The following is a 15,443-nucleotide window of genomic DNA, read 5'->3' on the forward strand; positions in this document are numbered from 1 at the left end:
TATTTACCATTGAATAAATGATTATTTAAAATATGTAAAAGATATATTTGAATAGATTATACCCTGACGTCGCATTATAAAAACCATGAAAGATGTTTGTACATCACAAATGACATGCAAAATGTTAACGTAGTTACATTTAATATATTTTTAGAAAAATTGAATAATGACTTCATATGTAAAACAAAACTTTTATAAAAAAACATTTCATTTTGACTCTCAAAGTTTTTGAAAAAAAATAACCACATTAAATTATACATAGTGTTCAGTAAGTAAGGAAAAGGGTTTCTATTGCTCTCATTGTTCACAACAACTGCCCCATTTCTTTACTTACTTAACACCCCGTATAACTGTTATCTATTAGAAGATGAGACTTTTTTTTTAGATTAGTATTGATTGGTATAAGAAATCAAAATCTCTGTTGTAAGATAATTCAATGCGTATAAACTTTATCATATCCATTTAAATTTACTTGATTTTTCCATTTTAAAGGTCAATCATTAATAGAAGTCAGAGTTTTTTTCGACAATTTTTACCAAAAATTAATTTTCATAATTAATCAAAGATTAATAATCCATCCAGCATTTAAAAGGTTATTTCAATATAAAGTAAATTTTAAAAATATCAACACCATCTGTTTTGGAACAATTAACTTTATTACGGGAATTGAGAAGAATTTTTCAAAAATATGATACAGATAACTAGATAGGATTTGTGTATTTTTGAATGAAATCGTTCCAGTAGAAGTTGATCAGTTTGGTCTACTAACAAAAAAAAAACGTATCAAAACTGCTAAAATTACACTTCATTTACAATATTTGTGATTATTTTATTTAAATTAAATAAGTTCTTAAAACTTTTGATAATTATGAATTTATTCAATAAAATAATAGGAAATTAATCGATGCACGATTATGTATAATTTCCTGAAAATTTAGTACCAACATCTGATAATGTTGTACATTGCTCAGGAAGGTAGTAATGTCTTGACACGATCCTCAAATTGCATACTATTTCAGTGATATATAAGTCTCATTATACATGTTGCGGCCACGATTTCTACTTGTGCTCCGAGAAAATGTCGATCATCATTTATCATGTTGTTTTAAATGGTACACTTAAAACAACAGGGTATACTTTTGTAAATCTCATAGAAAATATAGTTTTGAATAGCATCTTGTTGTTTTCAATATAAACATCTCGTTAAAAATAATTAGACAATTCATTTTACTGGTTTTTATTGATAATTTTGAATTTAAAATCTGTTATATCGTTAAAAGGGACAAGGATCGTCTTGAATATTTTTTGTCTCGGTGACATTAGTAAAAAAAATATTACGATGTTGTGGAAATTCGAATGTCCGAGTACTAAATATGTCGTAGTGATAATTGTATCATAAAAAAAGAAATCGTTATCACTAATCCTATGAACTGTCGTTCGTAGCAAGTGTTATTCGAAGCATTATACTGGTGGTAATTGTGTTATCCCTTGACAAAATATTGTCATGTCCAACAAACGGTAATTGAATGAAGTAAAGAGGCAATTGTACACGTAGAAATGTATAAACATGGCCGACCAACTGAAATTTTATACCGATTTTTATTGGTATTTTCTGAAATACGTCCACAACAGTAAAACAAGAGCACCGCAGGCAGTCATAAATCCATTCTCTCGGTCGTTTATTGCGTTAATGGAAATTACGTTGGTTTTACCGATAAATTATCACCAGACTTTATCGCCTTAAGAGCTCTGCATCGAGTCTAAGCAAACGCTTTTCTCTATTTCCCCAGACCATCGTCCTCGCTGGATTTCCACATTTCTTTTCCTCTCCAAACTTCCACCTTTACATCGTATCGGATGTATAGTTGGAAACTAAATAGTTTGTCGATATAAAATATAGGCTCGCCACCGACAACGGTAAATAACCAGACGTCTGTTGTTTGCACACGGCAAGTGCAAAATTCTCGATTTTTAATTCCGTTAATGCTTTCGTTACGCATAAAACAATGATTTAAACTTATAATGTCGATATTCCAGCAGAATTCGTATTGCCAACATGATTTTCACAAGCAAATTTTGCTAAATCAACTTTGTTGATAGTCGTTGTTTCAAAAAAAAAAAAAAAATAGCACACAATTACTTTGGAAAGTAAGAGCAATATAGTTAAATAACTTCAGATGATATAATATGGAAAAAATACAGTAGACATTACAGTATTTATTAACGGAAAAATATTCTCGTAGCCGTACGAGTCAATGTTTTATATGGCTCTCTATTTTTAAATATTCAGTCAATTTTTCACATTTTTATGGAAATCTTTTAACTTGTCTTTTACATTTAGATTATGGTTGTTTTATTTGATTCGAGTACGGGGTACGAGTCAACCGATTAGAGAATATTTATCAATGAGTGCAATAGAAGCGCATATGTAATAAGACTATAATCGAGTAAAGTTTTCGACCGTTTACCCGAAACGAGTCGGTAGCGACACAGTCTTTTGTATTAAATCGCTTGAAACTATACAAAAGTAATCTTGTCGTGGATACACTGCGATAGTGTAGAAGATTAGTTGCAAACGCAAAAAACAAAATAAACCACATAGACCGTTTGTTTTTATTACGCCTCGCGAAAACTTACACTATGCTTATTATTCCATACTTCGTTAACTTGACTCTTAAGATACCACAATATGCCGCAGGAATGGCAAACGTGTTGGGAAACGACATCTTACCCTCATAAAAATAAACTGTTAATTCTTTTGCGTGACGGTTTATGTACCGCATAAAACATTTTTACATTAAAGGCTTGTTACTGTGGAACAGAGTGCATTAAACGGACGCATTTTTGCCTTTTCGAGCATTCAAATAAATGTCGACGTGCATAATTATATATAATTCGTTCAGATTTGAAGCGTTTGTCGACGATGAAATACAAAAAAGGATCGTCGAACTCTTTAAGTGTTTCTCGTAAACACTGTTGGCGCTAAACTATAAAAGTAAGTGCGTAGATGAAATAGAAAAAAAAAACATCATCACTTTGCCCGGAGTTAAATAATATATTTACCGTCAGTACGCATTGTCTACGGGCATCATATTTTATTCTGGTAACCTAAAACTACGATCTCCGATTGCTAAATTAAAAAATGGAAAACTTTTTAACGCTCCCAGCATTACGTGAAACAATTTTTTTCCATCCGCAATTCTCGTATAAAAATATGTGAAAATTCAGTCGGTACATACACTAGAAAGGTATTTTTCAGTACCCGTTCCGTTCAAAATTACATGCAATTCAAATGTTCCACTAAAAAACTGTTACTATGATATAATTGTTGTTTTTGGTTAAACGCTTAGTGTGGTGTCATCGATAGTTTAAATAGAACTTTGGATGATTAAAATAAATAAATATATCAAATGAAAAAATAACCCTTACTTCTTATAAATAGTTATATTCGAATTCCAATCATAATTTTAGTTGACGTTCAAAATTGTATTTTTGCACACGATTGCATATTAGGCGAAATTTCAAAAAGAAAATGATTTTTAAAATTAGAATTTATTACTAATCATTAACCCATTATAATCAATGTACACAGTCAAATATTTTCTTTAGAAAATAACGAATTTTTATTTCTAATTTCATTAACCTCAATGTACATATATACAGTTTTTAATTCATTCATGAATTGATTTTTAACGTTTAAAAATAATTATTTTTTAAAATTAACAAGTGCCTTAGCTTTTATATTCAAAACAGTTTTTAATAACTGTTGGTAATTTGTTTTTATTTATAATATATTAGACTTATATATAATGACATCATATTATATATAACAATTGTAGCTTTTACATTTTCGAACGGCTCATTTTCCAGATTAATCAATAAATCTATAAAACCTAATATTCTTAGGGAGCTAATGAATGTTTGAACACGTGGAAATAAAAATATTCAATAAACAGTTGTTTGTTTTTCATAATACCTCCTGTCTCTGAATAAAACATATCAGCAGATTACATATAGAATATAATTTATTCAATATTCCAGTGGGAGTCGCGTACAGAGACTAGGGACGGACCTCAAAAGAAGCAATGTGGAAAAAGCACTTTCTGCATATTATTCTTTAGCTCAAAGTTTCTTAGCATGCTGCTAGACACGTTGAATCTCTTGAGATTCAAGAGAGACTTCATCCATTTAAGCTCACACAGGGCATGACCTCCACAAGAAGGGTCGGTAGGATCAACGAAAAACAATTTTCAAGACTAATAGTTACGAACACTATGACATAACTACTAAAAGATAACTCAAGAAACTTTATATCTCATATTATTGTTGTTGTATTGTTGCAAAAATATGAACACCAAATTGCAAACTGGAAGCATTTTAGTCATTTACCTGTACCGCATAAATATTAAAATTTGAGTAAAATTTTAAATTGTCTATTTACAAAATGGTTGTAGAAGAAAAAAATACGATGCTTAATATTTATGAGCAACCAATTGAATGCTTTAATTAATTTCATAAACGAATAAATTAAAGAAAAAAACACCGATAAACTATACATTATCTTGTTGAGAAATAAATGTGTTGTTATATCTATTTATATAAAAATAAACATCGGGACACCAGTCGTAAACACAACTAATTTGTAGCACATAAATTATAGTTGTACTAATTGAAAGTAATCTTCGACTACAAGAGTTTAGCACACCGATTTCAAAAAATCGTGTTTGAACCTAATAGGTCCCTGGAAATTGAATAATAAATCTCTTCTAGCTACATTTTTGAAATTTTATTACCTTGACATGTGAATTCAAATTTTTCATACAGTCAAACAACACTCAAAAGTAACGCGTGCAAGAGAGGAAACATAAAAAAATGTATACGTACATACACGTGTATTTTATTTTTCGTAAGCCTAACATAATAAATATAATTGATCGATAAATACACTGGACGTAACTCCATTGTACCTACGCTTTCGTTGATTATAAGAATCCAATTAAATAAATTCAAATTAAAAATCGTATTTGCTTGTCTGTGTAGAGGTCTGGACAGGTCGTGCTAGTTAATCGTGAGTTACTACGGATAAACTTTATCCCCAAGTGTAACAACATCTACTGGAAAATAATATATAACGAGGGCGGTGCATTATTATCTCTTGCAGCTGGACCCCGTGGTACAACAACTAAGCGATGGTAATTAACAGTTTCCCGGGAAAATATCAATTTATGCCCATAATTCTTACGGGGGTAGATATGAATCATTATTATTACATGGACTCGTTACACGACGAGTTTAAAGTTTCAACAGTTATCTCGTGTTTTTAACTTAATTAACATCTCAGTCCGGCCAATGATGTACGATTTCATCTTACAATTCCATTTCTATGCGTTTAAAATACCAACAAACAGTTGTTTGACTGCAACAGTGACACCGTTACGGCAGCCTACTGACATAGAAGTAACGTGTAAACGAACGGTTTGCGTTTTTATCAAGAATATTCTTAAAAACACTCGGTTGGGTTAAACCAATTTATTATATTCGCGAAATTCAATTCAGATCCAACATTCATTTCCAATGTACTGTGTTTAGACAGCGCGCGCATTTATTGCAAACCGTTTGTCGAAAAGAGCGTGTGGGCCACTGGAACCCGCCGAAAACGTCACTCTGCATAGACACGACACAAAATTACTGCCAGAGGTCGGCGGCGAGTGGACGGCGTTTTTTCATTCTTCTAGCGACGCCGACGTCTATAGTTTGCGGCGTCTACAAGCGCACGCGTAAGACGGTTAGCGCACAAAACGGGAGAACGACACCCGTTTCCGGCACGTCGTCGGCCGATGCACCGGTCGAACGGCGGTTATGATTGATTGCCTATCGTGTGTTGGGTACATTTTATGGGAGACGCGAACGCGAGGGTCGTCCGAGGAAAAACACCGACTCCCGGCAGTATCAACAGGCGCGACCCTTTGCGGGAGGGATCCGTCCGCCGCGCCTGTGTCATGAGACGCGAACGGGAGTGCAATCGGCAGCGGTGCACCGCCGCAACGCTTTGGCACGGCAACAACACGGTCGGCCGCCGGTATTAATAGACGGCCGTTCGCGGATGTGACCGACACCCAAAATTAGAGAGAGAAACCAAGCGGCGAATTGTGCGGCTATGCGTTTGTGTGTCACTTGCCGTCGCACTGCATCGTTTCTGACCGCGTACAGTGCAATTTCTCGACTAGCTACTCACAACGTATGCCGGCGCACAACGTGTAAAACAGTCAGCTATTACACGGCCATAGGTGTTTCGTAATGAGCTATTGGATGTTACCGTGTGAGGGAGTAGACATTATAAATTTAGAACGGACACGGCGCGCCGACGGCATATCGGATAACACTAGACACGATTTTCAACATGTTGTCGCCGTGAAAATTCGTCGACGCCGCTAAATAGTTTGGCAGCGAAATCGCTCGGCATTTTTATTTATACATTCATAATATACTTCCCATTTGTGTACCTGAAGTGTTTTTTTACCGGAACGAAATGTGTCGCGGTTTACAAACAGGATTCTTTTGCCACCACTAGCATTTTAATTATCATACGAAAACGACGGACAATCACAAAACACCTTCAATAGTGTCGCTTGTGGTATTACTGAACATTTTTTATTGCGTAGAAAAATAACCGCGCGTATTGATTAATACGTTTTTTGGTCTTGTTTAAAAAGCTCGAGTTCACAAAAGAGCTGCAATGTTATGCGCTCGCGGTATTAAAAATAACAACATTGTATTGGTTCTTCAGTCGTCGAAAAAAGTTTTCGCCTTTCATCGAGACAATTCGATAAACAAAGTTATTTTTTAAATATTTTACATGAAAAATAACGTTAACCGGCCGGAGCCATTGGATCGTCCGACCGACGACGATTATCAAATTAAATTCCTCGGCCAAACATTGCTAAAGTCGTGTTTATCTCTTTCCACCGCTTTCGTCGATCCGACTTATCCAACTGACAAATGAACCCCTCCGTCGCCACCTCTACGGTTGGGCTGGGTAGTGACGGGTATACGTTGTAATCGCATACCGGAGGGCGGCATAGGTTAATTGAGCCGAAAAGATAACAAAAGCACCGGCATCTTGGAGCGGCTTTATCCTCGGCAGGAGACCAAGAGGGGAGTGCAGTGATTTGTTGTGGGTAAACGTGCACCAGACGTACGTACGTTTGCCATGGCTTTTGGCGGTGGCAAAAATGCACAAGGCGATCAACCTCTTGATCGTAAATTTCTCACCCCGAAATTTCTGTCGATTGCCCTTCGAAAACGTCGCTGGCATTTGACTTATTATTTTTCGTTCTTACAACGCCATACAATATACTAGAAGCACTCTCATTGCCGTTACGAACCCTGTTGAAGTACAATTAATTACAAATTTTATTCATCTTTGAACACCACACGGCGGCAGATTTACACATTTTACTCGATTAAACGAAACGCTGTTACCATCTCAAGAAATAACTGCACCACCACAAATTATTTCATTTGCCACATTTTTCATGAGCAGTCGATTAATTGGTTCACATTTTTGAATTCTTTATCCAAACAGATTACTGTACATTATCTCAACCACTACTATGCAGATACCTCCGGACCGTAATTGCATTTTCTACTTTACTAAGAAATACTACAGGCTGACGGAATAAATAAGAGATTTCCGTTTCCTTTTGTGCGCCTTTATAGAAGTACAACTGACACTACCACTCTTAGAGCACATTGTTACATGTTATAATAGTACTATAGAGCATTATTAAAACATTTCTATAAAGTCACAAGAGAAATCCGGTTGAGACCAAAAATATATAATAATAACAAGGAATTCTTCTAAAATAAAATAAAAACCATCCCGACAAACTATATTTTTAACGTCTTATCATGAAATTCTACATCAAAAAAGCTCTTTTCGTTATTTTTTCAACGTGTCACTTTATATACATTTACATTTTTATTTTATTTATTAAGTGTTATATAATATGTCATGACCTATTTAAATCCAAATAAAGCAATTTATTATTTTAAGTTAATAAATTTTCTCTAAAATACAATAATGAGAAGAAGACTTTTAAAAGTAATATTACATTTTATAGCTTAATATCTATTGAGTTTTGTAGAAAAAAATTTAAAAACTCTTATATTTTTACGTTATATTTGACAAGTGATCAATTTATTACACTGGTAACATCTGTTTGTAATCAATAATTGTGCAAAAATAATAGTACTTGTTGTAAAAGAACATTTTAACAAAGTAATAAATTAACATTTAATATTATTAATCGGGTGCTTTTACTATATATTAATATTAAGAGAAATAATATTTACATTTCATTTCTTTGAAATTCATTTTTGAATAAGACGTTACAGAAAAACAATTAAGAAAATAGAAGAAATTGCCTACACAGAACTATTCACATAAGAACTTTGTTCCTAGACTATAATGCACAGATATAAAATTTAAATTACTATTATTGTACCTAATAAAGGATCTTACAAATTTGTTTTTAAACATTTTCTGTCACTCAGATTTTATGGGCATTAAATATTATTTTAAACGCGGATAGAGTAAAAACAATATTTTTTAAATAGACTATTTAATAATACAGTTAACCTTTTGAACATACTACGTAATCCTTTGCTTCAGGTGAACAATAATACTACTACCTCTTATTTAACTTTTATAAATAATATCTGATGCCTTAAACATAACCAAAACGAACATTTAAGCTGTTGCACAACATCTAATTATTTATTTATGTCAAACGATTGGACATGATGTATGTACATAATCTATTTAAAATGTGACATTTTCAGCGATATAGAAAAAAAATATTTTTTAATTTAAATATTTTAAATTTTAAAAAAATATTTGTTTCATTTTTATTTAATGTTTTTTTGGGGTTAAAATGAAAAATGATCAGTTTTACTTGTTTCTATTTCCTGATCTTAACATGGCACAAAAGGTGGCGGCCCTCTTTCACATGTTAGGAAGTCAAAAATGGTTTTTGGCTAGGCCAATGATGGATGGCACGGGTATTATGGCCGTCTTGCACCAGAGATCAGACACCCCCAGATGAGAAAATCATAAAAAAATCTCGTTGGCGTCCTGGGGATCGAACCCAGAAACACACAATACATACGTTTCTACCCACCAGGCTAGGCCGACCTCTTGATATAAGATGTGTCTATGACATAAGATTACAAAAGAAAAATAGTATTTTTTTTTTTAATATAACAACTAAAATATTTTTTTATTTAAACTTGTTTGACTTTTTCAACGCGTTTAAAACGTTAAAATACATTTTTTTAAACATTTACTTTAAAGGTATTAAGATTTTACATAAATTAACTTATGCAGAAAAATNTTTTTCAACGCGTTTAAAACGTTAAAATACATTTTTTTAAACATTTACTTTAAAGGTATTAAGATTTTACATAAATTAACTTATGCAGAAAAATAGTTTTAATGAAGTATTGGACTGTCAAATAAAATAAAAATGTCGTGTATTTTCTAAGTTGAAATGTATTTATGTTTAACGCAATACAAATTCGAGGGGCTGGTAGAAACTTAACCATTCTGATATTAAAATTAGCACTTCGAAAATTTTAGAAAAGCTACATGTAAAATCATATAAAAAGAAATTTTTGAGAAAGGAAAGTTAATAAATATAATAAGCCACTATAAAAATTTTGTTTAAATTGTGCCTACGGTTTTTATTTAAAAAATATGTAAAGCGAAATCTATGATTTTACCCAGGACGTCAAAATACCTTTAGTGGATACTCTGTTCAATAGACACTTTGATCAATATTTATGTGATTAGAGTAATTATTAGTAAATGATATATTAATTAATAATAAATTTATTATTATTTTAATAAATAATAATATAATCAATAATGAAAAAAATATTAAACTGAAAAATTGTACAAAAAAAAACATTGTTTTGGCTTGTTTTTAATAAACGTATTAAATATTGTTCAAAACAAAATGCTAAAAACATTTTGCTGCCCTGAGATTTTCAATCTACTCTATGTTAAAAAATAACATGTACTCGGGAAAATGTAGGTCATTGAAAAAAATTGATGAACTATTAACTTAAATTCAAACCAATGCAATAAAAAATTTAAGGAATTCTAACAAATATTTACCCTTAGATCAATAATTCGCACTATTTCTTTTTTTAATAATATACTTATTAATGAAAAAATCAAAAAATATCTCTGTACTTTATTAAATTAATTATGAATGATTAAAAGATTTTAGTTGATATTTTTTTTTAAAGAAAAACTGTATACTTAGCACAAAAATAATTTATAATAAAGGGTTATTTTTTATTATAATCTATCATGATTTTAAGTAAATTATTGAAAAAAAATGTTTAAAAATGTAATACAATTGATTATTTGCGTCTAAGCATTTTACCGGCTTATTAAAAAAAAAATTGTCTCCTAAATGTCATATTATTAGATATTCTTCGACTCGCAATTGTTGATGATTTAAAAATAACTTTTAAAATAACAATGTTTGTTAATAATTTTATACTTTACAAATAGGGTAATAATTCAAGAAGTATACAATAAGATAAAATATTATAATCTATTTCTTCTGTTACTTTTTCTTTTAAAAAATATTAAATTATCACATTCATGATATTACCGAGTTTTGTTAAGTTGTCCCTGGAAAAACTTATTTCTTATCGTTGGCAGCAGTTACTCTTTAGTTATACTTTAATAAAAAATAAATATTGATAATACTGTATTCCAGTAACATCAAGAAGCGGGTAAAATATTTTAAAAGTTTATTGTAGGACGAAGACAATTTTTTATTTAATAAAAATTATTCCATTTAAATATAAGTATTTTTTTTTTTTTAAGAAAATAATGAGTAGTATAAAATTAAAGAAATTTTTTACTTTTCTAAAATTTCATTGTTGTTAAATTACATTTTAGCCATTAAATTATGTTAAATAAAACAGAAATGTTTAATATAAATAAAAGTATCAATACACTGTGTATTTATTCTTTATTTTTAATTTATGTATTTTTAAGTTTAAACAAAACCAAAGAGCAATTTCATATAATTCCAATTTTTATTTGTACCTGATACGTATTCGTGTTTAAACAATAAGGATTTTGATAAGTTCAACAAGTTCTAAGGCGGTTGATCTCCTAGGAAATCATAAAAACAGCAAAACTTAGGTACACATCCGCCAAATAATGGCAATGTGAGATCACAACAAAAAAATAGCGGGAAATATATTAAGCCTTGGAAAATTTCACCGGATTTTTTTGTATTCACACAGAGCTAGTGCGTCCTATTTCTGTGTACGGGTCTCTTGTTCATCAATGGACTCAAAAAAGGCCCGACAGTTTTGTAACTTTGAAAAATCTCTTCTCCTCGTTCATCCCTTGTTATTATTAATACCCTTCTATGTTGTTGCTTAACTGTCGATAGAAAACCTTTACACCATGCCTGGTAGCCTTTTGTGGCATTTGATTGACCCTATCTTTCGTATACAGGGTGTTCCACCATGTTGTGACATCTTAAATACTTTTACACCAGCGAACATTTTTCGTTATTATTATTTTTACACTTTTGGGCTGTTTTTAGCGTGTTTATTATTTTTTATCATAATAATAAAAAAATTTATTTTAATTTTAAAACAATTTTTAGCCCTTGTCTTACGAAAAAATTCGTTTGCCCGATAACTACTTTAGGATAAGTACTTAACGAGTACAAACAATTCATACAACTTGGGGTACAGCTTAAACTAAAAATGGATATTTTAAAATTTTGAATAAAATAAAAAAGTTTATTTTTATTGTTGATAAAAAATAATAAACAATCTGAAAACACAGTCCAAAAATATTTAAAAAGTAAGTAACACAAAATATTTGCTAGTTCAAAAGGTATTACTGATGTCAGAATATGGAGAAACACCCTGTATACACAGATGCACTATATATTTATAAATAAATATGCCCATGTTTATGAAGTTATATTTGTAGGATTCTAACCACGTTTAAGAAGCGGTTGGTCATTACAAAACGTAACCTTAACTTGTTTGCTTAATACAAGGAAAATCTACTAATACGCGGTCCATTTAAAGGTCAAAAATTAAACCGAAATAAAAGATATTTTTCGTCCAAAAATGAATAAAATACAAAGTTATGTTCAATTTCAGTTGATAAATTGACTGAAGGCAATTCAGAATCATATAAAACTGATTTTTAATGATTTTTTATTACTCCATACTGTACTCTTAAATTCGCTTTTTAGCGCCGTAAAAAATTATAATGAAGCTGACTTTAAACATCCATTATAATCTATTCATATCTGCGAAAAATATTGGTTTTTTTACAGAATAAGAGCAAGTGCAATGTATGCCGCTGGATATTTAATTATCATTTACATAAATTGTTAGTAAAGATAATATGTATACACAAATTACATGAGTTACCTACTATCACAAAGACGTAATGTGTCTATACGTAATTGAGTTTCCATACTTTCCAGAGACATTGAAAAAACTCGACGACGGGAAATTTATTTTCAATAGACCGTTTTAATGCATATTCTTTTACCTCGTTGTTAGTCAAATGGTTTTTTTGAAATGAAAAGTTCATGACTAGCTGTTGTTACAACACACATAAATAAAGTGTTTAATTAATGGAATTAAATTTGGTTTATACATCATATGACGCGTGACGCTTTCTATTAAAACAACAATTTACTGACATTTTTATTTCATACATAATTGTGTATAAATTTTACAAAAACATACATGATATTTACATCTTGGTAGTCATTATGCAACATTTTATAAATAGCGATAATAAATTCACTAATACTTGGTAAATATACCTTATGGTGATAAATAAATGCCCTCAATTCTAGTAAAAAACAATTTTTTGACTTTTATAAACAGTGTTGATTTACTTCATTTAATAACTTAGACAATAATTCTCATGAAAATGACTTTAAGATCAGGAAAAAATTTCATTCGTCTACTTCATTTTATGTAAATTCATAAACTCTTATCAGAAAATATAATCTTTTGTATAGTATCTAAAAAAATGTTTAAATTAATCAAAATTTCTTGATGTATTAACTAAAATAATACACATATGTATGTAAAACATTTATGCCATTATAGTTATTTATAAAGTATCTTATGCATAACGATGTTATTTTTCTTGACATAACAAGGTAATTCTAAAAATAATCGATTCTCAAAAAAAATTATCTGGCTGAGAGATTATAAAGCCAGCTATTTATTTTTTAATTATTTTCTTTAAATTTATTATTTATGCATGAATACATTTACCCGAAAAAAAAACTTAATAGATCAGACAATACTTTGTTAGTTTTTAAAAGTCATATTAAAAAAATAGAACTAAACTATATAAGAACTAGGTAAAAAAAGTTAAGTTGACACCCCTATAACACATAAGGGAAAATAATATAGAATATTTTATGACAGATGTAACTAGTGTTAAAAGAATCAATCAAAACAACAAAGTTTTCATCATTATTATTCGTACTGTCATAATAAATCTGGAAAATAACTGTTCTAACCTTTAAAAACAAAACCCAAATAGTAAAGTAACCAAGTTCACAAATGTTAATGAGGTAAAATTATTATTGAAGTGGATAGTTTTCTATTTTATTATATTTTTTTACACTATTATTTTAGATTAAATTTCGATTTCTTCACTCGAATGTCTCTAATGTGTTTTTTATTCTGCTTAATTTTCGAACAAATTTAAAATGAAATTTTTCTGCAACTAATAGACGTTCTACAAAATAAAGAGCTCTTGTATACATTTTCTGTTTCATTACCTATGACTTTACTCCATTGAGCTTGAGGCCTCCATTCCGGAAAATGCTTCGGGAACCGGTCTCTAGTCCAAAACGTGCGCACTGACACGCGGTATCTTGCGAGTTTGTCGGGCGAACAGGACGGTGACGCACCGGAAGACCGGCACCAGGTGGCCACGACAGCCACGAGGCACACCAATATTAACCGGCCGGTGTACAGCATGACGTTCGACGGGCGCGTACTTTTCGTAGATGTATGACAACGGTCGGCGTGTCGATCGGACCGCAGGCAAAAGTTTACTAACCAACGCTGACTGTAACAGCGAACCGCCACCACCGCGCCACCGTAACAAATCTTCCAACGTGTTGATTTTAAAACTCACCCTTTCCGTCCCGTGCATACACTAAAGTATGGCAAGCCAATCATAATTTCATTTTTTTTACACACCTTTTTGTAAAATAATTTAATTGTAGCAATATAAATATTAAGACAGATTAAACATCTCATATATATATATATGGAGTAATTATTTATCATTAACCACTTAATTAGTCGAGAAAGAAAAATAATATTGAGTTTTTTTTTGTTATATTTTGTTGATTTCTCTTAAAGAGATTATGTTCAGAAAATTATTTTTATAATTTTTTTAATTTATCCATTGTAATGGTGTAAACTTTATTTTTCAAATAGCAACATACATAATTAATTAGTGTATTTAATAAATCTAAATGTGACTGGTCAATAACAAAATTTGGGTCAGTATTTCACAATTTTTAACACTGGTCATTTCCGGTCACACTCTTCCTCCCATCTTTGTAAAAAAATGTCGATAACATTCCAAAATACTGGTCCGAAAGTAATTGTAGGCTAGTCATTATTTTAATTAGATAATAATCTATAAATAAACTAATTAAATATATATATTTCCATTTGAAAAAATAAAGTTGTTACCCTTATAATGTACAAGTGATCACTATAAAAAATACATTATGGTTGATAAATTGAGAAAAACGTTTACTTTTAGGAAACCAAAAAAGAATGGTTAAATATAATTTTTATTTTGCGACTATTTAAGTCGTGGAAAATAAATCACTCAGCGGGTTGATTAATTTGTCCAAACTATACAGGTATACATGTGCAGTATATTTAATTTTTTCAGCATTGGGATTAAAATTCTTTTTTTATCGTTTAAATATAATATAACGTTATCTTTCAATTGAGTTTAACAAAATTCAATAATTAAAAATTATACGATTTTCATGTTTAACGTTTTTAATATTAAAACGTTATTCAATATTTTTCGTTAAACGTTAAAAGAGGTCGAAACATAAATCATAAGCAACTTTTAATTTGACACAAATTACTACTGTTTTCTTACAAAAGATTTTTTTTAAATTTAACGTATGAAAATAATTTATTTTTGTTTTATGATATGAATTGTATTATACTTAATGATATTTTACGCTTATTGATATCACATTATTTTTGTTTTTAATTACACACGAAATTTTTCGTTTTAGACATTATTCATAATGCTTTCTTGTCGTGGTATTTAGATAACTGTGTCTCTTTTTATATAAGTCGATTGT

At 30.4% G+C, this 15,443-nt stretch overlaps 1 protein-coding gene across 1 annotated transcript in view; it reads right to left on the minus strand.

Moving 5' to 3' along the window:
* LOC126906791 (spondin-2) overlaps positions 1 to 14,163 on the minus strand; it is a 75,377-nt gene extending 61,214 nt beyond the window's left edge. The window contains exon 1 of the mRNA XM_050687643.1: positions 13,875 to 14,163. Within this exon, the coding sequence (XP_050543600.1) occupies positions 13,875 to 14,076 (202 nt within the window). The 5' untranslated portion in view covers positions 14,077 to 14,163. The remainder of the gene's footprint in view (positions 1 to 13,874) is intronic.
* Between the last annotated feature and the right edge of the window lie 1,280 nt (positions 14,164 to 15,443).

Source organism: Daktulosphaira vitifoliae, unplaced genomic scaffold (assembly GCF_025091365.1).
Source record: "Daktulosphaira vitifoliae isolate Bord-2020 unplaced genomic scaffold, ASM2509136v1 Scaffold_5, whole genome shotgun sequence".
Classification (NCBI taxonomy): Eukaryota; Metazoa; Arthropoda; class Insecta; order Hemiptera; family Phylloxeridae; genus Daktulosphaira; species Daktulosphaira vitifoliae.